The 26,878-nt window shown below is 33.9% G+C and overlaps 1 protein-coding gene across 4 annotated transcripts in view; it reads right to left on the minus strand.

The window, feature by feature from the left end:
- The window catches only part of CCDC50 (coiled-coil domain containing 50), a 66,304-nt gene that overhangs the window by 17,160 nt on the left and 22,266 nt on the right, over positions 1–26,878 (minus strand). For 2 of the 4 annotated variants that reach the window (XM_081301382.1, XM_081301384.1), the window contains exons 2-6: positions 19,318–19,380; positions 18,380–18,506; positions 17,445–17,535; positions 13,227–13,328; positions 9,531–9,648 (exon numbers count right to left, since the gene is read on the minus strand). In XM_081301382.1, the coding sequence (XP_081157508.1) occupies positions 9,531–9,648; positions 13,227–13,328; positions 17,445–17,535; positions 18,380–18,506; positions 19,318–19,380 (501 nt within the window). Of the gene's footprint in view, positions 1–4,278; positions 4,807–9,530; positions 9,649–13,226; positions 13,329–17,444; positions 17,536–18,379; positions 18,507–19,317; positions 19,381–26,878 lie in introns of all 4 variants that reach the window. The other 2 variants (XM_081301385.1, XM_081301383.1) reach the window with 2 other exon arrangements.

Consider the following 26,878-nt stretch of genomic DNA (forward strand, 5'->3'; position numbering starts at 1 on the left):
AGTCAAGGAAAATTAAAAGAATTTATTTAAAAAGGAGGTAACAGCGTCATTAAAGAGACTAAGCTGACAAGACTAGAGGAGGTGAGAGAGACTCCTAGTTACCTCAGATGGCATATCTTACTGCAAAGGGAACAGAAATAGCATCACCTGCAAATTATGTGAAAATACCTGTTAGCCAATCAATAGCCCTGCCATGGTTTCTGCTCTGATGATAAACAAACCCATTTCTTCAGATCTTTACTACAGCTTTCATCCATCCTTTAATGTCATTATTAAATTTTAGGAAGACATAAGAGAAAGATCACAGAGCAGTGACCTCAGAGTTCTATTCCTCTGGGGAAAAAGCAACATGGCGGACTGGTGAGTTTTTTTTTTTTTTTTTTAACTTTAAAATGTTATCTAAGACGAGTTTTGAGAGCTATTTCAAAATTGTGACTATTTCTCTTCATACCCATTTATAACTGCAATCACTCAACAGTGTAAACTGTAGTATATTCAGAAATAATATAAATTTTGAATGCAATGAATAAAATCAGTCACTTGGAACATCAACTTTTAGTAACTGAGGCACAGAAGGGGAAAGAAAATTTACTCCTAATTGCCTCTCTTATACTAGCATTTGGCAACTATGGCTACATATTATAATCGCTTGGGTAGGGGTGATTTAAAGAAATTTTTAAGGAATATTTGCCCCACTTTAGTGTAGTGTGGACTTGGATAGGTTTAAGTCTTTCCAAATAATTCATATTTACAACTAACATTGCAACCGCTAGTTTAATATATTATCAAAATGCCTTATCACACTAGATTTACTTGCTGAAAATATGGAAAGGGAGAATTTAGTGAAGAGAATTTAGGTTATATTGTGAAGCCCATTTTTGTAGAGTTTTCAGCCTAGTCTTGTGATAAACTGAAAAGCTACAGACCCATATGCTTCTATCTTTACCACAGAGAAAGCAGAGTAAACCTAGTATTTTAGCTCCAGACTTACATAGACCATTTCAAATCATCCCTAGAGCTACTAAATCTTACAGGGGGCTGGAGTAGAGAGGGCTGTTCTGAACCTAAATTTCTGATTGGTTTAGGACAGCAAGAAAACAGTGGCATGCTCCTAAGAAGATAAGTAGAATGTAAACCTCCCTAAATTTAACCCTCCCTGAATTATGGTTAGCTTAGTCATATCTAGAAAAGGAGATTTCAAGTGAAATAAATTAGACAGGGAACTTCGTATTGGGTGAGGTCAGCAGAAAAGATAGGCTGCCATACCATACTCCAGTCTCTAGAAAAATGATAGCTTAATAAGCAGTCCAAAGCCTTATTGAAGGTGATACAATACACATAGTTTCTCCAGTTTTGCTATATAGTGAAGTGATAAGTAGGACATACTGAGATTTCAAGACAGCAAACTTTCTCCACTATTATGCCTTCTACTCTACACAACAGAATTAACTGAGAAAATGTAGCCAAATGAAAAGTCTTAATTGGTCTGACAAAATGATAACATTACTACTTACAGTTAAAAAGAGAATGATAACTTTAATTATTCATAAGAGTTAGAATTTGAGGTAATAACTCTCAGTCTCAAATTCAAGTTAGAGGGGAAACAGTTCATTTAAACTTTTGCCGTACCACTCACATTTACAAGTCTCATTAGATAGAAAATCCCACAGTCTAGTATACTAGATTTCTAGACTAGCAGGACTGCCTAGTCATTATAAGATTTTCTGTTCCTGATGCGATGTGAGTTTTTCTAAGTACAAGAAGAAACACTGAGTACTTCAGTGGAAGGCTGTCATTACAGAAAACAGTAATGCTTAAAAAAATTTTTAAATATAGTTAATTAAAGGAGATTAAAGGAAGAGTTGCCTTAATTTTAACAGCTTAAATAGAATCAGAAAAACTATTTTCAACTAGGTGAGCCAGATTTCCAACAGTTCCACATATTAATCTAATTGTTCCTTGTATTTTTGTTTATCATTTCTCTAGTTTGAGAACACAAGAACTTCCCAAAATGAAATAAATGAAGCATCCTCTTAAATAAATTCTGATAAAATAACATTGCTTAAATTAGTACTGCTATTCAAAATACATTTATTTCAAGCTTTAGATAAAATTAAATGATCACTGGAAGAGTCTGTGATATCATGCAAGAATATTTTATAAATAAGCCATATGACACCTGGGAAATGCCATAGTATATTTAATTAATAATTTGTAAAAGAAAGTGCAAAATATTCCATGGCCCAGAGAAGTTAAAAACTAACTTCAAGGGGAAAAAAAAATCAAAGCAATGATAAGCTGAAACAGATACACAGTGCAATAGAGAAGCTACTCTGAAAGGTTAGGCATGGTCATTGTCCTACAAAAAGTAAACTAGTCATATATTTAATTTAGCAATTTTATTTTGCATTCCTTTTTCAACCAAATCTATAAGTGTTGTTTTGAAAATGCTCTTAGAACTAGCTTTGTCATCTTGCTAGTTTCTTCATTATTAAGTTAAATAAAACTTTTGCTTATAGTAACAACTTTAAAAATTGAGTTTTCTTCAACAGCCAGTGTAGCCAACAGTACTTAGATATTACATTTTAAAGTAATCCTCTGGCCTACTCCAGGAAGGTTGTAAAAGCAAATGCTGACAGGGCCTGAGAAGGTAAAATTTATAAGGCAAAGTAAATATCCAAGGATAGACAGTAAGCAGTTTGCATTGTAATCATAACACATACCTCAACACATCATTTTTTTTTTTAAATCCTACACTAGCAATATAAAACCAAACCTTTGCCTCCACAACTGCAATACTGGAGATTGTAATTCAGCGTTTAGATTCATGCTTTTTAAACCTATTTACAACACCCTAGAACAAAACTTAAAGCCACAAAGGCTAACCATCCCTCAGAGCACATTTATAAGGTCAGATTCATAGAATCAGAAATGAAGAAGGTAATCACCATTCATCCCCCTCACGCACCCACCTTTAGAACTCTTTCTAAATTTCGAGAAATATAACTTCTTTTTAAACCTACTCCAAATAGATCCTACTCTCTTCTCTATGCCCCCATAGATCTTTGTTCATGTTTCCCTGTTATATAATTTGGGAGTGTGTGTTTATATATCCATATTTTTGGCTTGACTAATAACTTTCCAAGGCTCAAATCTAAGCACAAAGGCCAAGGCAAGAATATTTTTGGTAGATTTTCAGTATGGCTTGCTAAAGTAAATTTTAATATTTCTTATAACCAAGTCCTTTAATTAGAGATAATATAATAGGAAAAATCAACTGAATCACCCTGAATCTGTAACCTAGAAACCAGTTCCCCAACCAAGAAGAGTGTGACTGGACAACAGGCTCCTTCTTGGTACCTCTTGCCCAGCAATCCTTCTGTCTCTGTAAAATTTCAATATGAGCTAAAAGAAACAATGATGATGAATATGATCAATTAAAATACAAGAGAGTAGAGTGCTATAATAGTGCTGTAGGCACATGGAAAACATCAGAGAGTCATTACTATGTCAATAATGGACTGCAGAGTTAAGCCTGAGGTGTTCTAAAACATTGACACTTACCTCTAACATTCACCTAATTTCTATTCAGGCACCAAGAACTTGTGATGGCACTTTAGAACACCAAGTGAAGAGTTAGAATTGGAGAAAGAGCACAAAATGTAACTCAACACAATAATTTTTAAACTCTACATTCATAATTACCTTCAGGTATAAAACATGCCCAAACTGACTCAGAAATTTGCATTTTTAGGAAACAGTCCAGCTGAATATGACAATTTGAAAACCCTATATTAAAAGACTGCCTATACAACTCTTCATTTTACAGATGAGAAAGATGAGGTCTAGAAAATAAAGTATTTACAGTCCTATTGGCAGGTAATACTATTAAGGAAATATCACCATATCTTCTGGGTTCGCTAAAGTAAACGAGAAGTTCAGGAGTTTTCAGTGAGTATTGAAATTTCTGTTGTTTATGGTCTTGGTAAATGAAGAAGTACATTTGGGATGGGTACCTCCAATTGTAACCTAGATCTGGAAAAATCTTCCAAGGAAATCAGTGTATTCTTATAGAAGGGGAAAAGTAACAGATATTTTCCTTCTTCCTACAGACCTAAGATCGAGTAAATACCTTTATGGACATTTGGATCCAGGATTTTTTTAAGGACATGAGTACAAAGCAGAAAGGAATGAGGTTTGCTTAACATGCTTACTAAAGCATTGGTTTGTATGTATATACATGATACCAGGACTTCCAATGGGGTGGTCCTTTATTACCTGTGTCATGGTGATGGTGCTGCTCCTCACTCTCTGAGAAGGGAGGAGTCCTGTGCCTGTGTCTCCTTTCTCTGTGCTCACCTTGCCCATGGTCCCTCCCATATACAGCTTCCTTGCAGTGAAGCCCTGCTTTCTGTGAGGACTTTGGTGAAAGTCGATCTTGGTGTTGGGACTGTTTTCCCCAATTACAAGTTCCATGGCTACCATTAGGCTTCCAGTCATCACACTGAGTGCTCAGAAACACATCACCATTGATCTTAGGAAGTGGAGGTCTTCGGAGCTTCTCCTGACTAGGCTTTTTTCTTTCATGCTGCTCGCTGGTAATTTGGGCATCATCTCTCACTTTGCCCCAGCTGGAGGAAGACAGGGATCTCTCTGGTGAACAATGTTTTTCCAACTCTTCTAAGTTCTCTAGTGGATGTCTTGGTTTCTCTTTCTTCTGCTTCACAGTCTTTCCATCATTCTGTAGTCTACAAGACCTGGAGTATCCAGAACCCAATTCCCTGGCCCTCCTTGACCTTGGCTGGTCTGAGTGGAGGTATAGGGATATGAAAAATAAAAATGCAAATTAACTTAATGAGAGTATGAACTAACTACATAGAGGAAGTCAGGGCCCAAGTTTAATATTTTTAAAATGGAGAAAACTGCTTAAAAAACTGAGCAGAGAGAATAAGTATTTACTAAAATGTTCCATGTATACAAAAAGGATTCTGGGTATATAGTCAGAAAGGTGAAAAACTAAAATTAAGTGAAATCTAAAAGAAGAATTTGATCTTGATTAGGCAGAATTTATGGAGTACTTTCATATTTGCCAATAACAAAAAATATAGCTGTTGAACATTAAAGCGTCCTGTATAAAACTGTTTTGGTACTAGTATTGGGGGGAGAAGTAGGGACTCAAAAGTCTTATAAAACAGAAAAAAAAATTAAGATTTGTGATTTCAGTCATAGGCTTTCAACTATTCTTAGGGGAAATGGCAATAAAATTATATCAGAATGTTGCTAGTTTCTGCTTAGTTTTGAGAAAGATCTTGGTATTCCTATACCCACTTCCCTTTTGTGGCCAAAGCAAACATTCCCAGATACTTCAAAAAACAGCCCTTTATCACAGTTCAGTGTGGAAAAGGTTAAGAGGAGAATTTCAGGTGAATAAATAACCATGTTTTATCTTTTAATAATTCTGTTCTCAATTTTAGTGAATCTTGGCAGATAAAAAAATCTTAAAAGGGGATGCCAAAATGGAATACATAAAAATGGGTCACTTCCTAAATATATTTCCAAAAATTTTTGATACAATTTATAAATAAATATATAAATCTCAAAATTTAATACAAAATTCAAAAGAGCACATGCATGGGTGCTTTTGTCTCATTCAAGCACACTGAAAAAAAAAGAAGCAAATTAATATTCACTTTGCAGGAATGTACTGATTTTAATGTTTTTAAAATTTTAAATACATTTGGGGGATAAAATAAAGAAATACTAATTCCAAAGAAAATTGCTAATTTAGCTAAGATACATTCCCTTTTGGAATTAATCATTTGCTGAACTGCATATAACAAAGCTATCACCATTTGATGGGATGTAGAGAAAATAAAGAACTATGTTTTCTTAGTTTTTAGTGTTTTTACTGTTTGGTTGCTTTGATACTGTTAATCTGATATAGGAAGAGTGTAAAGGGGTGTCACAGCTTCCATCCAAAAATCTCAGTCTCATCTTACATTTTCCAGAAGAAAAGGAAATCTTAAAGATAAATCTGTATTAAAACATATAATCAAAACAACCTGTACAAGTATTTAACTCTACAACTTATGGTTAAATTTATATTTGACATAAAAATAAAAAGTGAAATGAAATAACTACTCTATGATAAATAAAAAATATACTCCTTTAATCAAAATATTATTTTAAGTCTATTTTATAACTGAGCAAGAATCATTTGGCTTGTGCAATAATGTGATATGACCAGCTATTAAATGACAACCACATTCAAAAAACAATGGTTTATAGTGTTGATACCAATATGCCCACAAGTAACATGAATGAGTCTACTTTTAAGATCAAAGGAAACAGAAAAGTTTTGGTTTTGATATGAATTTGTGAGGCTGTGTTTTTTTAAAATTCCTGTTGAACAGTAAAACAATAGTAGATTTATTCTAAGAACATCTGTTGAAATAATTATTACAGAGTCCTCTCTATATTTTCAGAAATGACTGGAAAAAAATTTCTCTAGTTTACCTATTGTGATATCTATAAATTTGAGGGGAAAAGAGACAGAGGTGGAATATCTGTTTCAGTCCTTCAAAACCCCTTCCAGCTGAGGACTGAGAATTAGACACTTTTTGAGACTAGGTTATTTGGCAAATATAAATAACCTCCTTATTGCATACACACCCACACCCATACCCACACTTCCATGTTTATCATTCAAAATAAAATATTTTAGGTAAATGCTACATTATATACACATAACAATATTCATGAATGTATAGAAATAGTACTTTAGAGTTCACAAGTTCTTCACCAAAATTACATTACTTGATTTTTTCAACATGCATGTGAAGGACATGTTTTTAAAATCCTATTTTACAGATCAGAAAACAAGGCTTAAAGATATTGCGGTAGAGATCTTTTTTACAATTACAGTTGCTCTAAAGAAGGGACAAGACTTGAATCATAGTCTTATGACTTTAAAAATAATCACACATATGAGTGTAATACAGGGTATGTGGCTTTGAAAGAAAAACATGGACTCACAAGTGAATAAAATAAACCATTTCACAAGTGACATAATTTGAAAACATTCTGGATAATTTCAAATTTTTAGAAAATCTATATATAATCATTTTTAAAAGATTAAATTGTTAAATTTTATGTAAAACAAAAGCTGAAAGGACAACCATTTCTGTAATGTTATACTGTGATTATGCAAGTAAGGCAAAACTCAAACTAAAATCAAAAGAAGTACAATTAAGGATTATCCCAGATGTGTTGGGAAAGGATTACTGCAAACAACAAAAAACTGCTTTGTAAATATAAGCCAAATTATAATATGGTCTCTGTGGAATTCAACTTGGCCTAACTAAAGGCATATAAAGGATCACATGTTTACCAACATGTAATCTCTCAACACCACCACAGCTGAGGCAAGAGAAATTCTAGTATCTACACATACTTGCTCAGGTCACCACTTCCTATTCTTCAATACACACTCAACTCCCTCAAAACAAGCATATATTGTGTTCCATATGTGTACGATGAGTCAAAATATATTCTGCTATCATGTATAACTAATTAGGACAAATTTTTTAAAAACAAGCCAATCTCTACAAATTTACAAAAATAATTAAAATATAGATTGTTTTTATAAGGTGTATTTTACGTGTCTGAGAAACCATTCAATTCTTAACAGTCTCCTAACTAGAGATGAATCAGAATGAGAGTAGTCTAGTCAAAACAAATAGGTCTGAGTTTCAACTCAAGTTAGCATAGATGTTAAAATTACTACTTTAGATCAGCCGGGCATGTTGGCACATGCCTGTAATTCCAGCTACCTGGGAAGTGGATCCTGAGTTCCAAGCCATCCTGGGCAACATAAGAACCCTTCTCAAAAACAAAACAAACAAAAATATTTTAGTATTCCTAATTATTTGCCATCCTAATGTGTTTGGATTTAAATTTTAAAATAGTTTTATTTATAGTGAGCATGCCTCCAGAGCAGAATTAAAAATTAAAAACAAAAAAAAAATACAAGATAATATTTCTGAGATTTGAATTACAGCTGAAGAATAACTTTACCTTCTGGTCTCCAGTATAGCAAATGTAGTAATAACTTTTCTTTCTTTTTAAATGATGTAATATATCATTTCATCAGAAAAAAAAAACCTAGCATAAAAAAGATGGTTATCAAAAAAAGATCTGAGCATTTCACTTATGAAAAAAGAATCAAGCAACAAACAGAATCAACCTGCTTATAAAAATAGGCCACAGAGCTGATCCTACTGATCATAGTAAACTGAGTACAAAACATGTGACCGCTTGCCCAGTGTGCAAACCTGTAATCCCAGCAGCCCAGGAGGCTGAGATAGGAGGATCAAGAGTTCAAAACCAGCCTCAGCAATGGCAAGACATTAAACAACTCAATATATCCTGTCTCTAAATAAAATACAATATAGGGCTGGAGATATGGCCCAGTGGTTAAGTGCCCCTGAGTTCAATCCTTGTTATCCGCACCACCCCCCCAAAAATGACTGCTCAAGATTATACTCAAACTATAATAATCATATCATCTACATATGTGTTGCCTCCATTCTACTCATCAAAGACAAACACATCAAAGTTGATAACTGGTTTTGCAAGGTCCTTTTGGATCACTGACCTTAAAATTTTTACTATCTAGAAGTTGTCTTTGGGTTTTATTTTACTCATGAACCAAGGTATGGTCTTCAAGCTTATGTTCAATAGTGACTCTTGAAACCACGTGAGATGTCATTCCTTAGACAAATCTTTGAAAAGGGCTGAACTTACTAGCAAATACTCATTTCCCAACACATATTTAAGATAAAGAGTCACCACAACCACAGCTACCACCACCACACCATCACCACCACCACACTGCAAAGCAAACACCAGAGAGAAGCAAGACTGTAGTAGAACTCTATTCCCTTATACATATATGGTAATCAAAGAGCAAAGAAAGCAAAAAAAAATATATAAATAAAAATAAACAATGCATCTCAAAATTTAGTATTGTCTGTCATCAGCAGGATAAATCACTGGCCTAGGTTTAAAAGGTGAGAAAGCATGGAGAAAAAAAAAAGTTTTGTTACCCAGAAACTGATGCATGGTGTGCCTTCTTTATTCACACCATTTTGCAAATTAAAACAGCAATGTCCAGACTTCTTTGAGAAAATTTAAATGCAAAGACTCATCCATCATTTTCCGCACTCTATTTTATGTACTTAGAAGATAATACATCACTCCAAGAGACTGCAGCATGGGAGAATACATGCCAAATCTTACAAAGCCTTATCCAAGTTTTAAAAGTCATAAAAATGGCTCTTATTATCCAACTATGGAACAGATGAATTCATTACCTTATAAATAGAATCCCACCACAAATCTAAATGTACTCAATATTAGGGATAAGAGAAATATCCCCAGGTCCCTAAGATCACTTTATGGATAGAATCCAAAGAGTGTCTTGCAGTTATGTCTAAGAATAGAGTAGGTCATAATACAGGGATGGTTACCTCCATCTTCATAAAAGTAACTATCTCCATAAGCACTGGCTCCAGAAAACTCTGGAATGTGTTTCTTTCGCTTTTTCTCTTCTTGCAACTCCTTTTCTTGCAAAAGGCGAGCTATATCCTGCAAAGACAAGAGGGAATGAAAATAAACACTACCAGGGAATGAACTATCTCTATATAATGAAGTTCAATATCCTACTACCAAGCTTTTATGGTCTTTGTCCATGGCTCCCACACTTCCTGGCATTAGACTCATGCTATCCAAATACCATAGACGATTGCTCAATGGCAGTGGCATATAATATAATGAGTAAAACAGGATTTTATTTTCTAATTGAAAGTTAGTCTAATCTAATTTCAAGATATTCAAACAGTACTGCCTAAAGCTGGTTGTACAACAGAATTTTTAAAATATACATTTGTGGGCCCTTCATCTAAGCTGACAATTCATTAAGTATGTGGGGAAGGTCACAGTAATCTATAAAACTATAAATTATAAAGGCACTGTGAGAAAGAGAGTGATGAGTATCATTCCAACCCTGCTTCTCAAAACATTACCACCCCTACATGAAAACAAAAGAACATGCAAATAACTTTAGTAAAATTATAAACTATAAATGCCTCAAAAAAAGTTAAATATCTATGGGAATACAAAAGATGGAATATTATTTAGAAATCAGTACAAAACTCTGCATTGTGTTAGGCTTTGAATGAAGATCTGAATTTCAACATAGAAAGGAGAGAAGAGCGAGAACATCAGCAAAGCTGTGAATGTTAAAATGGACATCAATCTAGAAGATGACCAGCAGACTAATCAGAACACAGGCCATGAGATATTGAAGAAAAAAGTGAGAAAGACAGTCAAAGGCTGAATCACAAGCACTCCTCACAGAGAATTATAGGAAGTCTGAAGCCCAAAATATAGGAGATAAAGGGTCACTAAAGGTTGTGGGGTGGAGAATGACAATGTTCTAAATCTGATGGCTATTTCTATGAAAGTCCTATAAAATAGCATATAAATTTTTATGCTCACATACACTTTCCTCATTAGACACATAAAGGTTCACAACAAATATGGCAGCAATATTCAAGCATGCAAATGGTAATAACCATCAGAGATAATTCTCTATATTTATAATAAATAAGGAATACAAGTACTGCTTAGATGTCAGTGATGAAAATTTGAAGCAAAAATTACTATTCTTTTGAAATCTTCTGAATCTGTCCAGATGAATACACTAAGACTATAAAGCAATTTAAAAAAAAACATTCATATGAGTGAACTAGACTTTTTTTACATCTCTGCCAAAATGCTGGATGCTAAAGCTAGGTAAAATAAAACTAATTTGGGGCTGGGGTGGTGGCTCAGTAGTAAAGTACTCGCCTAGCACATGCAAGGCCCTTGATTTGATCCTCAGCACCACATAAACCTAAATAAAGATATTGGGAACATCTATAACTAACAGAAATTTTTTTTTTTTTAAAAAAGAGGGGGGTGTATGTGAAGGATCCATTTCTTTTTATAAATAAATAAATAAAGATGTTCACTATACCTTCAGCATTTTTTCTTTACTATTTATCAAACTAGCCTTACAAATTGACTTTATGTTAAGTAAATGCCTAAATGCAAACTTAAAATATATTAACACATTGCTCTTAAGTGAAAAAATACATATGTATGTATATGTATATATGTGTATATGTATTTTGGGGGGGGTAAATAATCTATTTTTAAAAGTCTATACTACACAGTGTCAGACACTTGAGTGGGCATTCATAAAATATTCCAACTCAGAATGAGAGATAAAGGACACAATCCTACTTAACACAAGTATACTTCTCATGCCTAAAACTCAAATTTCTAACACTTTAACGGAAAAAGTATGCCGTAAGTCTGAAAGTTAAGATGGTTTTCTTTCCCTTCTAATTCAAGCAGAGATGCTTTAACAAGATATTAGGTGAGAAACAATAACTACTAATATAAATTTCTTTGAAGCTTCTACTATTTATGTGTGTAATGAAGACTTTGAATTATTCAATTCACATGCATTTGACTACTTAATGCATCATTTTAATACATCTGTGCATGTTTACCAGGCACCAATGCCTAAGTCAGTTTCGTTACTTTGATGTCTAAGAAAGTAATATATCAATCAGTTAGGAAGGGAAAGAGGGGTGGGAGAAACAGTTTGCTTCTCCAAACTATAATCTGTTAAATTAGATGTTCTCACATTCTTACACAGTTGACCAAGGGGGAAAAAAAATGCAAACACCTCCCTGAGTTGTCATTTTTACTAAGCATCCAACAATTTTCTCTACGTGATGTGTTTTATACAAAACCAAAATTTCCTGTTATAACTGAGGAAAAAAAATACAAAGAAAAATTATCAGGCCTAACTGCCAGCAGAAATTAATAAACTACACTTCAGGGACCTTATAATTGCTTTCCTGCTATTGAATTTAGTACTAATGAATATACAATAATGAACACTCTCCCAGGGTGAGGAACTAGGACAAGAATCATGTCCCTTCTTTACAATGTATTATTAGCTAGTGAAGGGCATGATTTTGATCAAGTAGAAAAACAATTATAATATGCACTTATTACCTAAGCTTTTTTTGTCTATAGCTTTTTTGAGTAAGTTTCTCCTGGGTGTGAAGAAATGGTTTGCTAGGCTTGAAGAAGGGAAAAGATTCAATGGAAAACTGCCATTTATTATAGGTGAGGCTTAGCATAAGTACCCCACTTCCCTGCTTTCCAACATTACTGTGCAATGAATTCTGCTGGGAGATTTCAAAATGAAGTAATTTCCTTTGAAACAAGCTAAAGATGACAATTATTAGTCACCATGCATCAATGTAGCTAACCAGCTTAGTCATCTTTGATACAATCTCCGTAATCCTTAGCTTCCTTCCTGTTAAAGGATAGTGTAGTCTAGAATATCATTCCCTAAACTATTCTGAAGAACACAGAACTCAAAAGTCTAATAAAAAAAGCATTCAAATGAGAGCATATACCACATCTCTTCAAAATGCCTATTAATATGCTTCAATCATTGATTAAAGAAACTATTATGTTTGTTTAACCTAGAATTTTCCAAACTCATTTTATGAGACAGCCCCTTATTATATATTGAATGATATATATTTATTAATATGAACCTTGTGGAATTTCTGTTCTACACAACATAACTTGGGGAAACACATCTACAGAAATGTTTAAACCCTTTCAAAGTCATTTTTAATTTTTTTTAACTTATTAGGTAAACTTATTTGGGGCCAATATGTGGAAATATCCCTGTTCTACAGAAAACTCTCCAAAACTGGAATGGGAACTTACATCTCACCTCTCCCTTTTCTGTTATCTAAGCATCATAAGAAAGGGAACAATTAAGAATCTCTAGAATGATACTAGAGAGTCATTTTAATGAAAACATAGATTTACTGATATTCTTCAAGGAAACAAACATGATACTGTGGACCAGTAGGGAATCAGAATATAGAGTTAATATTTAATAGTTTTCATGTATTTATGAAGGGTCAAAAGCAAATCTATTAGTATAAAATAAGACATGCAAGGTAGAGCCCAGGGGAGCTGGGTACATCTTTCCCAAGTAGATAACAGATTATCAAATCATGGTGTTGAGTTTCTTAGAGTATTATCATGGTTTATATGATTTATATCAGGGTTATTTCTACCTTAAAGTTTTCTTCTCTATCCACAATTGTAGTGAGTTTCAAAAAGAGGAGATGTATTTTAAAACAATCAAAAGGAGATCCAAAAATGTGATTATCAATAGACTGAAAGGAAAAAAACGTATTAGCTGGCAATTAACATATTATCATCCAACTCAGTATAAATCTCAAAGCAGATATAATAATATATGATAAAGCAGATAACTCAAGGAGTTATCTAGGAAAACAGAATAATATCAATTCTGTGGGTGTAAAAACATCAACATAACTAGGATAAAAAGAAATAATGAACTTTCTCAACTAGAAGCTACCCTCTCATCTCCCTTTCTGTTCATGTAAATATAAATTCATCTTTAAGGTTTCAAAATACAGAACTTTTTTTTAATAACTAAAATGTGCTGCTATTTGAGCTCGTTTCTAAATATTACTAACTTATATAAATATTCTTTTAGATTCTTTTGAAATTTCTAGTCACTTAAGAGTGTTATGAATAAGTACCAGGACTACCACTAGATTCATTTTTTATATATATACATTGGTTACTAAGTTTATCCCTGAATAGTTCACATTATAAATGGTTTCAAACTCTTGAACCAGTGCCACAATGTTTCATGACATGTTTGGCCATGCTAATGTTTACTTAAGCCAAAAATAAAAAATAAAAAAAACTTTTCCTAAAATAGTTGCATATTCACGTATATTTGGAGTGAAGTCCAAATCTCACACACACATAAGAGCTTTATTTAAGAATAGCTAAGTCAAATCAATCAAAAATGCATTCCTTGGCTTTACTAAAAACTGGCAAATGCTTATGGTGTGACTGAAGAGAGATCTCAGTGGCAGTAATCTATTTTATTAATCACAAACTCATAGTACTGCACACCCAAAAGCTGCAAGTCCCTTCAACAGGGCACCTAGAGAGAAATTTAACTACCATATTTAAGGCATAACATAAAAAGATTAAAAAAAAGAAAGAAGAAAGAAAAAGAGAAAGAGAGAGAGGAGGAAGAGGGGGAAAAAAGGAAAGTGTTCATAAAGTAAAAAGACAGAAAAAAAAAAGTCCCAACTTTTCTACATCTGTCTCCTTGAATGGAAATTCTACTTTCTTTAAATCTGTGTTGAGTTAATGCAATTAAATTATATCATAACAAAGTTGGAAATGCTAATTTACCCACACAAAGCCATAAAACTCCATTATATCTCATGATCAATGCTGTTCAGAAATAAATCTCTGCCCTATACAGAAAGGGGCTTGGGTTTTTACATCTATGTATTTTGGGGAGTTATAAACTAGCTAAGAAAGTTAACCTCAAAAATCTCTAATAGATTTAGGCAAAAATTCAGAGAGGAATTTTCCATAGCCCTACTGCTGATTAAGTTATTAATTAAATAGACTCTACCAGGAAGCAATATATATTATTTACATATATATATGTATAATATTTAGGACTGCTCATAAGTAGCAGGCAATACTTTCCCAAAAACTGGCCAGAAGAATTAGCACTACTGTTAATCTCCTCTGCCTTTGAGGCATCCTATTTCCAATGGACTAAAATAAACAGCACTAGTATATATCCTTCAATGGCAAACTTCATTAATGTACATTTTGATCATTTAATATTGATAATGTACTAGTCAACTAAGACAAAAGGACATTCTGACAGTAGCCATCTTCTAAAGCATGAGGTGAAAGGTCAAAAAGTGAATGCAGTTTCTTAGGGGCTAATCTCTTCTAGCTACTAAATCTCCACAACTGTATTCCTCATTTAACTTTTCCACTCTACTGGGGAAGGGGGAACATTTCAGTAGGTCAAACTAGTGATGGAAGGAAAGCTAGTGGGAGGTCTACAAAGGCAAGTAAATGCTTGAAGACCCCATAAACCACACCATATTGGGACACACTAAAACCTGTTTAATTTTCCTCTAATTTTGCACATATATCTCTGTATGAGAAATCCAGATAGTCATAAGGAGCAGAATTTTGAAGAATTACCTCACAGGAAAGCAAAGAGAAAAGAACAATTATTAACTTCATATGTACCAGAGGCATGATATACATAATCTCACTGAAACCTCATAATAGCCCTTTAAGATGCAACAAAAAAGTCTTACTCATTTTAGAACCTGAGGTTCTCCACAGTTAAGTTAGATGCTGAAAGTCACCCAGCTGAAGTTAAGAATTAAAATTCACATCCAAGTCAGCCTAATTCCAAAGTCCATAGACTTTCTGTTGTAACACAGTATACCCAAGTCAGAAGCAGTCAGTCAGGAAACCTTAATCATAGAAACAGTTCTCTGGCATTTTATTATAACCTGGGATTAGAAACTTCTTTAAGACTTAATTTCTTAATCTGAAAAATAGAGTAAAATCACTACATTTGCTTATTTTACATAATATTTCATGAGACCACTTAATTTGCTTATTATTTAAATTCTACATGCCTAAAATAAACTGTTTTAGTTTCTCTTTTTGTCTTGTTTTTCTCTGAAAGGAGAGGGAAAAACTCACAGACACCAGTAGCATTTATTAGAAGTCAATTAGTTCCTCTGTTATTTTTTAAATAGAAGCTTTACTGTCTACAAAATATAATCACTCCTTTCACTCTCCAGTTTCATTCTCAAAGCAGTTTTTACTATACAGAAGAACACATCCTGTAGTAAAAAAGAGCCTCCTGTGTTGATAACAAGGACCCAAAATAAGCTCTCTTACTTTAGTTTTTATTATCACATAATCATGGTTTGTTTCTAGAACAACTAAATATATTCAAACCAAGTGTCTCATAGTAATCTGATCCTGAATAAGAGGGGGTAGAGGAACAAGAGTGGCTCAGTGAAAATAGCAGTATATATAGGCTAGTTTACTGAAGACCATGATCATATTTATTTAATAGGGTAAAATGTGCCAGTTTGCCCATAGTCCCAGGTTATGTTATTTATTAATAGCACCCCCTAAACCCTCAAAGTTATTTCTGGCTACATAACAAATCATACCTTCTATTAAAAATGATAAATCAAGACAGTAGCCAAGAACAGCATAATAGATGTAAAAAAAGGGAGACACAAAATTGATTTAATTGAAGTGCATTGTTTGTATGTAGTGGTTCAAGTATATAACACCAGAGCAAGTAAGAGTTAACTAAAAATTCAAGTCTTTTCACAAACCAAACACTATTGTTCATTTCAGTCATTTGAAGATTTTTTTAAAATGCAACTAAAAACATATATAGAATAAAACAGATTAGTTATTTAAGTCAACAAATCAAAGGAAAGTAAAAACATCAAAAAAGAAAAAGAGTGAAAATAATTGATAGTTCCTGGCCTCTCACAAAAACTAATAATCCCTGACTCTATTTCAGGCTCCAAAATCTGCTTTTTCTAAATCTGCAAGAATAACCCAGGCAGAGAAACCTTTAGTGAGCTGAATAGTATTCCCAATACTTTCTCTCTACCCAGAACTTCCGAATGCAGCCATAATTAGAAACAAGGTGTTTGTGGACATAAATTAGTTAAGCTGAGGTTATACTAGGTTGGTCTTCAATTCAATGATTAGTATCCTCATAAGAAGAGAGGACAAGCTGGGTGCAGTGGCACACACCTGTAATCCCAGAAGCTTGGAAGGCTGAGACAAGAGGATCACAAGTTCAAAGGCAGCCTTAGCAACAGCGAGGTTGCAAGCAACTCAGTGAGACCCTGTCTCTAAATGAAATACAAAATAGGGAATGTGGCTCAGCGGTCGAGTGCCCCTGAGTTCAATCACCGGTACCAAAAATAAAAGAGAAAGAGAAGGCAGCATGCCATATAACAAAGGCAGAGGCTGATGAAATGATGCAGCTATAAGCCAAAAACAGGAGTCAACAGGAGCTGGGAAGAGACAAGGAATGATCTCTTCTCAAAAGGAAACATAACCCTGCCAACATCTTGATTTTAGATTTCTAACGAAAACTATGAAGGAATAAATTTCTGTTGTGTTAAGCCATTAATGTTGTGGTACTTTGTTTCAGTACTTCCAGGATATTAATTTACACCTTATGACAAATTATCCATTAACATGTCTAAAAACTATATAAAATAAATAAATAAAAAAGGTTAGAGCATAGCTGTTCAGTAGTAGGGCACCCTTGGATTCAATCCCCAGTATTAAAAATAAGAATATAAAAAAATTTGCTCCTGATCTGAGCACTCCTTCCTGCATGGGATGGAAGAGTATTAACAAAGTTATACCTCATCCTTCTTCTCCTGAATGCGCCGTCTCTCTGCCTCAATAGCCAGCTTCTCCTGAATTTCCTGAGCAATTTCACAGTCTTGTTGTTCACTAAAAAAAAGATGAAATAATATGAATACAAAAAATAAGGACTACATTTTCCTACAAAATAATAAACACAATTTATTGAATACTATGAGCCACTTCATATTTTTACCTCATTTAATCCTCATGATAATGACACAAAGAGGTTGACACTGTCACATTTTAAAGATGAAAAGACTGAGGTCCAAAGAAATAACATCATTTCCTTAAGAACACACACAAAAATGTGTGGCACATAGGGAATCTGATCCACAGACCCAACAATGGAAAGCTCCATGCTTCTTCTACACCACCATACTACATATCCTACTGGGGCCACTCTACAGGAAGATAGGCTTTTTTCCTCAAGATTCTGCAAATGTTATATAGACTAGGACATTAGTATCTACAAATAATCAAACACAGATGTACAGAAAAAGTCTGACAGCAAGCTCACTAAAATGTCAATTATACTGTGGTTATAGAGAGTTGATGATATGGCTTTGAAATGATGTTTTTTAACTATTTAATTATCTGGATTTTTTCCCCCAGTTTCAATAGCAAAGACTAAAAAAAATATGCTTACCAAAAAAAAGAAAGAAAAGAAAAAATTTAGTGTATATATCTCAGCAAGGTCAACCAACTGGCCCAATGTCTTAATAGCTCAAGTGTCAGAGTTCACCATGATCCACATGTTCCTAGTCAAATGTTCCAATAACAAAAAAAGTTGTCAAAAAAGCTATTGGAAAGTCACCACAAGACTTGTAATCTAACAGTAGAAGGAATCAGAGGGGCAGGAGTGGTCTTCTCTGCCACCCAAGTTGCTGCACAGACAGTCCTGACCATTTTTTCCCACTCCCCAAATCCTCACAGATCTTTGTAGTGCTTTTGGAGCTGAGCCTGGGCTTTTAGATCTTCCTCTTGGAGCTGTTTAGCAATCTGGAGATCATGCTGGACCAAACGGTTCCGCTGAATGTTCGATGCCAAATGATGCTCAACTTGAGACAGAACAATTGGAGAAAGAAATTATAATGCTTTCACTTGTTAGCAATAAATATTCTACTAAATTTAAAAAGAGCTTTATCATTAGAAATAGCTTCACATCTACTAATTCATTTTGTTCTCAATAACATTGTGCAATACGCAGCAGAGAAATTGTTATTCCCAGCTTTTCCCTGAATGAAAAGAAGATCAAAAAGACTTAACTTCCCTTTGGTCACATGGCAAAGTGGCAGTGCCAGGATTTCTACACAAATACTCTAAGGCAGGGCGAATGCTCTTTCTATTACTACATGTTGATACTCTATTTTTAGCTGCATTTTAAAATTCTTTTTATATAGGTATAAGAATTAATAATTCACAAATCATGAACCCACAAATACATACATAACTTTGATTTATTTTCCCATCAGAACACTACATAAATATTCAGAAAAATCTACACTATGACCTAATCTAGATGCCATCATTGCCTGGAAAAGATGTTCAGGCTAAGGGGCGAGAATTGATTCTTATGCCAACCTCTGACATAGCTCAGATGTGGTTACTACCACTGCTCCCTTTTACAAGGGAGGGAATTTCAAGTTCTTCCTATATGCTCAGTAATCTTCTAATCCCTGAAAGCAGACTCACTTCAAAACACTCAAAAATTTAATCTTTATCCAGGTGACATTTGCCTAGACAAATCCTTCAGAATGAACGTACAGGGTAGCCCAGTGACTATGTTCTATCCCTACCACACCTTAACCAGCCTCAAGCTACTACATAAAATGGTAATCTGAAGGCACAGGAATGAGGGCTATTACTCACTCTCTTGTTCCTGCAAACTGTGAGCCAGGGTGTGGTCCTCCAGGACAGCAAAATCCCGGCACACTGCAGAGCATGAGGGAGGAAGAGCAGACAGGAAGGCTCATTAATAGTACTTTAACATAAAAACAACTTTATTTACTTAAAACAATTCTAGGATTTTGAGATGACCAATTTTTTTAACTTACAAAGCATAAAATAGTGTTAATAAAGTAGAAAGTCTTCATTCACAAAAATCCATATAGTGTCTGCTCAGTGCCAAGAACAAGGTGTCACAAAATACTTAGTCCTGGTCCCTTGTCTGAAGTGATAATATTAATCACAGCCATCAGAGCTCTAGGTCTAGACATTCTAATTTACCTCCATAGGGGAGGATAAGTATTGCTGAAATAAGAGAAGATTCAATAATGCTTTATAAATTGCTACTGAGAAAAATCTGAGTTCTTGCATGGTCAAAGAGTCACAAGAAAGCCTTTGCTTTAGTCATCTGCAGTTCAAGCGATTCTCTACTAGAAAAGTTATGTCTATTCCAATGTCTGTAAGGAAAAATAAAATATTCATAATCCTACATGTAGAAATAGATTTATACTTCAAGAATAATCACATTCTTTAATGGGAATTGGAGTTTGGTCTCGAGATCTCTCTACACATAAAACTGCCTTATATAATCTACAAACCCAAAGAAAATGAGAACCCTAGAGGAATAAGGAATGTATGCCTAACTTTGCCTCTATCTGAAGATAGAGGCAAAAGCATCTGTTGGCCTATTTTCTTAGAAAAAATATGGAACGTGATGGTCTCTAAGGTCTAGTTTACACCTGCTTCTTTAAATAAACATACAAACAAAACATGAAGTCATGAAAAATTCTATTTCAAGGACATGAGGTTGGGTGGTAAGTTTTCATTCTACTCCAAACATCATGTAACATACGTTTTTGTTTGTTTGTTTGTTTGTTTGTTTGTTTGTTTAAAAAGGAAAATTCCCTGAAGTCTCAAATTACTGCAATGGAGGAGACTCAAGAACCCATCCCTGAGAGTCTCTCAGAAGTTTTAGGATCTCTTTCTGCATCTCTGGACTTGCTATTCAGGACACTTAGCTGAAACAGAATGAATATTCCCCTGCCATCTAGGTACTGAAGTATGTTTACATGTACATCACAATAGTTCTGTTCCTCACTGAGAAATAATGCAACAAAGAGTAGGGAGAGCTTGGTGATGTGGCAATTAATCTGAAATTTTTATAGTGAAGGAATCATTCTTGCTCAAGAACCATACTAACCTGAATAGGACCTGCTTACCACTTGCTCAAATGTAACTGCAAAACCAGTAATTCCAATAGAAAGCTCTATTTTTTCATCAGATATATTCTCAGAAAAATCTAGTACTTGAGGCCTTGGTCCAAATCATTCTATATTTCACAAAATGAACGTGCTGTCAAGATGAGATAGTGAATACCCTCATTTGATAGGTGAGGAATCCAAGGGCCAGAAGGAAGAAGAGTCTTATCAAGGTGACCCATATAATATAGTGCACTGTGACAGGGCAACGGTCAATGTCTAAGCCAGCCAAGAGCCCTTTCCTTTCCTGACAGCTCTCCTTGATTCTAGGTAAATCATGGTCAGAACAGACTTTAGAGAAGAAATTCTATATTAACTAACATTCACTCTCTAAAACACTTAAATCAATATCCAATTTTTAAATTGGATATTGTTCTTATGATCTAATAATAGTGTGGCATACATAATTTGGAAAACATTACTCTGTCAGGAATAGTGGGTAGACACCTGTAATCCTGGCTATTTGGGAGGCTGAGACAGGATAAGTCAGACATGGATTTAATTTATAGACAATAAATATTTGAAATAGATTAACCCAAATGAAGATAACCAAATCATGTGTTAAAAAATGCTATCTTAATATATTATTTTATTTTGAAGTACCTTTATTATAATAGAAAAGCTAATGCTTCTATAGTTCATCAATTTTCTTATGTTAATCTTAGAGTAACATTCCTTTTTTTCTTCTTTTCCTTCCCCTCTCCCCACTGTGTTGGGGATCAAATCCAGGGCCTTATGTATGCTCAGCAAGCACTCTACCACCAAGCTCCATCCCCAACCCTTTTCACTTATTAAGATAGGGCTTCACTAAATTGCCCAGGCTGGCCTTAAACTTGCAAATTCTTCTGTCTCAGCCTCCCAAATAGCCAGGATTACAGGTGTCTACCCACTCTTCCTGACAGAGTAATATTTTCCAAATCATGTATGCCACACTATTATTAGATCATAAGAACAATTTACTAAGTCTGAGACAAGTATTTTAAAAATAAATAGGCTTGGGGCTGGGGTTGTGGCTCGGTGGCAGCACTTGCCTAGCATACTTGAGGCACTCAAGTTTGATCCCAGCACCACATAGAAATAGAAACAAATAAAATAAAGATATTATGTATTTCAAGAAAATAAATAAGTAGGCTACAAAATGACAAAGTATACCACATACACAAGAGACTATGGTTTGGAGAAACTATTTTTCAGTTTTATATACATGCTATCCACCTAAATATACACAAATGTAAGTGATATGTACTAGGTCACAATGTAAAACATGTATCATTCTGTAGATTATAGACAAAAAAGTTTAGAAGCTACTTCATTTATGTTTTTAGGTAAGCAAGTTATGCCAAAAGTACTCTTGATGTGTTTTTAATGTCATGCTAAAATAAAAATTATAAAACTTTTATGATATAAATACATAACTTACATGTATTTTAGTCCATTAAATATACATATATTTATTTCATGGATAGCTACACCTATAGTAAAAAAATTAATATATGACAGTGGCACAAACTGAATTCAAAATAGTGGTTATTGCTAGAAAGAGAAGAAAGGAGGTACTAGTGTCTTAGCTGTATATGCTGTTCCTCTGCTTTAAAAACATAAAGGAAACAGGAATTAATAAAAAAAAAAATACTAACATCTACTTAATTTAATTTGGATGGTAGGTTCTTGGGGATTTTTGTTATTGTAGTTGTGTTCTTTTTATTTTTTGAAATGCTAGGGATCAACTCAGGGCCTCGTGCATTGTAGCCTGACTGAACTATATACCACCCCAGCCTCCACCCCCTGCCAACACAGCTTAGGTTCCTGAGTTTTTGTATTTCCTGTGCTTTTTGTAATGTCTGATATACTACATTTTAAATTCCATAATTAAATGTTATTTTTTAAATCTACTTCTTTATTTCATGTACAGCATATATTGTAAACCACAAACATGAAGTCATGGTTTGGCATGTCATAACAGTTGAAGAATAATTGATTGCCTTACCATTACTCTTCTTAATGACTTTTTAATGTCCAAACAGGAGGATGGAAGTATATTCAGTTATTGTGATTTGACCCTAAATCTTGAGAACATATTTTGAAGCAGCTGATCTTGTACTCACAAGATATGAATAGGGCTTGTGTTGGAAGAGGCTCTAGAAGATCTTCAATAACTGTTATGAAATATGTATCCCCATACATTCAGAGACAGCTGTATCATGAGAAACACTGACTTATATAGCACTTCAGAGTTCACTAGGAGTTTCAAATAATTTCTTTTACACCAAACTATTATTTGCCATTTTTGCAATCTGCCATTTCCTCCCCTCTGCTTCAAGATCTTCCTTTGTACTCCTTGTATTACTACTCTAATACACGCTGGAAAACAGTCACACATCCAGTCAACTTTGTAAATCAGTAACCAGAAAGACATTACAAAAAACTCATCACAACCAGGCCAGGTTTAGACCAGGATGGAACTTTGCTCCTTTTCTCACCTATAGTACTTGGATATAAATAGTATAAATAGTTTATAAAGATAAACAGCATAAACTTACTTCACCACCTTTCCTTGCAAGTACATTTAAGATAAAGCACTGGAACTGGGGCTTTCTTGCTCCCATGTCTCTAACTTTTCCCATCCTTCCCAGGTTCATTACTCTCACCCAGAACTCAGGCTGATCTTTCTACAAGCCAACCCCATCATTATATTCCTCCAATATGCTGCTAAAATGAGTTTCCTCAACATAGTAAATCTCACAATATTCTCCTTTTCCCACTGAGGCCTCAATGGTCCTGAAACCTCTTTCCTGTGTCCCAAACATTTTTCTAAAGTTAGGGTGTTATGCCTGAGTCTCTTTTGAATACTAAAAACTATACAACTCTGCATCCTTGCTAAGGAAAACACAACAGAAGGAAACATATTTTGTCCTTCAACTGGAGTTCACAGGTGTTTCTCCATCCAGTTTGAATTTCTTACAAGGTAGGAACATTGTGGGGATGATCTCTGCACCTCCTACACAATTAGTAATGGTACAGTATGACTTCAGGAAATGCTCATAAATTTTTAAAAGAGCAAAGAAGACCTGGTCAATAAAGTCAAAGAATGAGCTCCAGAGACACAAAAATTAAAAATGTCACGAACAAAATAAATCTCTGCCATTATGAGAGCATCACAGACTTGTAAATTTTGTCAAATATCATTTAAATAAAATAATTCATAATAAATTACATAAAACTAAAACTCTCCCATTTTCATTAAAAGTTTAGTGATTTTTTAAAATCCAATACATACATGCAACTATACAGCAAATTTGTTTATGTTAAGCCAAGTAAATATCAAAAATGCAAAGGGGGGCTTGACTGCCACAAATACATTCATATATACATCCCCTATCCATTTTTCTTGAAGAGAAAGATAATTCTCAATCATTTATAGATTCTCCCAAAATACATAAATAAGTACAGTATGCACTTAATAACTACTCACTCAATAAACATGTGCTGAGCTCTTTTCAGGATGAATAACTCATTCCAAATCATCAGAGATGGAGACGACAGAAAGGTAAAATAGTATAATATAATGTGACAGATGTTACAATAAAGACCTGAAGTAAATTATTTGAAGGCATAAACATTGGAGCAGTTATGCTACTTGTGAATTGAGAGTGGGTATAAGGAGAGAGGATGACTGAGAGTCACTTGGGTACAGTGTATCAGGAAACTTTAATTAATGTGCAAATGGATCTCAAAGGGAGGTTAAAATTTTTATGGACAAAAGTGTTAACCATTTATGGAAGAAGAATCAATTATGGAAAAAAGACAAGAGTACAAAGACACATAGGATGCCCTGAAGTTATTTGTGTTGAAACATACAAAAGATTCCTTAAAGGGAATCACATCAAGAGATAAGACAGAAAGGCCCTGTGCACCGCACTGAGAAAATTGATTCTTTACACCACAAGAATTCCTGGTACACAGTTTATATAACACGAAAAAAAAAATCTGGTATTTACCACCACATTTCACCTAAAACAAACCAAAAATCTTCCTATTATACTTGAATTCCTACTGTGTCTTTATTCTTTTCCCAAAGCATCTGATTGTCAACTTTATCTCTTTAGGGGAGACACAGCCACTCCAAAATTCTCCCTACAAATATTTATGGTGCCTCCTATTTACATGGGTACAGACTGCTATTACTCCTTCTACACATTAACACCCTTTGCCTGCCCTTCCTTTGGAAATTACCTGGAAAATGGAAATGTTTTCTATACTCTAATAACCAATATGTTACAGGAAAACAGAAAAGTAAACATCACTGATTTGTATGTCTCCTAAATTTCTGATCCAATGAAAACAAGCTTAAAGTCCTAAAATAGTATTTCAAAAAAAAATGTTTTCTTAGTCAATAACAGTACCAGATTATGATCTCCTCAGCTTTCTATACACCAAGAAAGAAGTACATGACTACATTTTATATGAAATATATTTAAGAATATTATTTTATAAAGTTCACTTTAAAAAAGTTTCTCTCCTCCTCAGAAACAAAATATTCTCTTTAAAACCTATTCCAGAGAGGTGATCTAGATTTAAAAGTTATATAGTAAAACAGTCTTTGAATCCCCTTATCTCTTATATGAACAAATAAAAACATTCCCTTGTACCCCTATCACAACTACATATATACACATGCATACATAAACTAACACTCTCTCTCTCTCTCTCTCTCTCTCTCTCTCTCTCTCTCTCTCTCTTAAGCAGGAATTCGGTTTACTCTTCCACTAAATACACATATTCTTAAATTTTAGCCAAGAATCAGCACTTAACCTAACAACACTAACGGGAAAAAATTTTAGTTGGGACAATTTGCTAAACTAATTCAGCTTGAAAGTTTAAAAGTTCTAAATAAGAATTGAGTTATACTCCTATTAACAACAATGTTCAACTTAGGTCAAGTACACAGAATGAGTATACATAAATTAATCATTCCATTCAAACCAAAACAAACCCAAAATTTTTCTGCCCTAAGAAATGACTACATGATACTCTCCACATTATCCAAGTAATATGCAATTCAAACTCTCAGTTAACTCCATACAAATAAGAAAAGTGAAAAAGTCATTTCCTTTCTGTCATTCTTCTATCCATACCCCAACACTTTCTGAAACTATAATTCATATGACTCAATCTTTACTAGCTTCCACTACCCATCATAAACATGCCTAGATTAATAAGAAATTCACTTGAAACTTTCAACTGTATCTGTTTTCCCTTATATGGAAGGGTAGAATTTTATGAATTGTCTTTATTTTATGTAAATACTATTAGTAGCAGATGAACTATACACTCATTGTTTTGAGAGCAGGGATTATGCTCTCTATTGTTAATTCTGTAGATCTGAAATACCAAGAACAAGGAAGATACTCCAGAAACATTTTTTGTCTTAAGAAAGTATGATAGGCAGCCACAGATGAAATATAGCACTGTGTGGTTTACAACACAGGGTACTTTCACACTTATTCCTCCTAACCAACTGAAAAAAAAATGCTATGAACATCTTCATTTTATTTATGAAGAAACCAAAGCAAAATGTTAGTGACTGGAGCAAGATCATCCAGCCAATAAACAAATTATTGTAAATTAAATTCACCTTTGTGGTAAGACAAGTGTGCCTTAGGTCTTTGAAGTTGACAATGGAATTAAATTGCAGTAAAGATGGTTACACGTATTCAAAAAATGGGTTCTAGACCCCAAAGAAAAGTTGACTTTCCTCACTGTCTCAAAAAAAAAAAAAAAAAAAAAAAAAGACCTCTAGCAATAATAGTCCATTCTCACCCCTGGAAAAACTTCAGTTGCACAGTGTTTCATAGGTGACCTACAGGGAAAACCTTATAACCTTAATAATGTCTGCAGTGGAAAGTTTCAAAAAAAAAAAATCTCCCTTTGGAACCTAACAACCTGCTTCCATCACTCTGGTCCTCCACAGAACACTTGTGTTTCCTAACCTTTGGGAAAAGAGAATAGTAATAAATTTAAACTAATATATCTAAGAGATATTTTTTAAAATATAACTGAGAAATAATGTGTGTAAGTTCTTATGCCTTTGTTTGCTGCTCTACAAAGAAAATGTCTCCTTAATCTATCAAAGAGTCTCTACCCTTACTAATAAAATTGCCTGAGTACAAGAGAAATGGGACTTAGGAAAACTAAGAATAAATCCATCCATGACAAATTCTCTACCT

Source organism: Spermophilus citellus (assembly GCF_964194105.1).
Source record: "Spermophilus citellus genome assembly, chromosome: 7".
Lineage (NCBI taxonomy): Eukaryota > Metazoa > Chordata > Mammalia > Rodentia > Sciuridae > Spermophilus > Spermophilus citellus.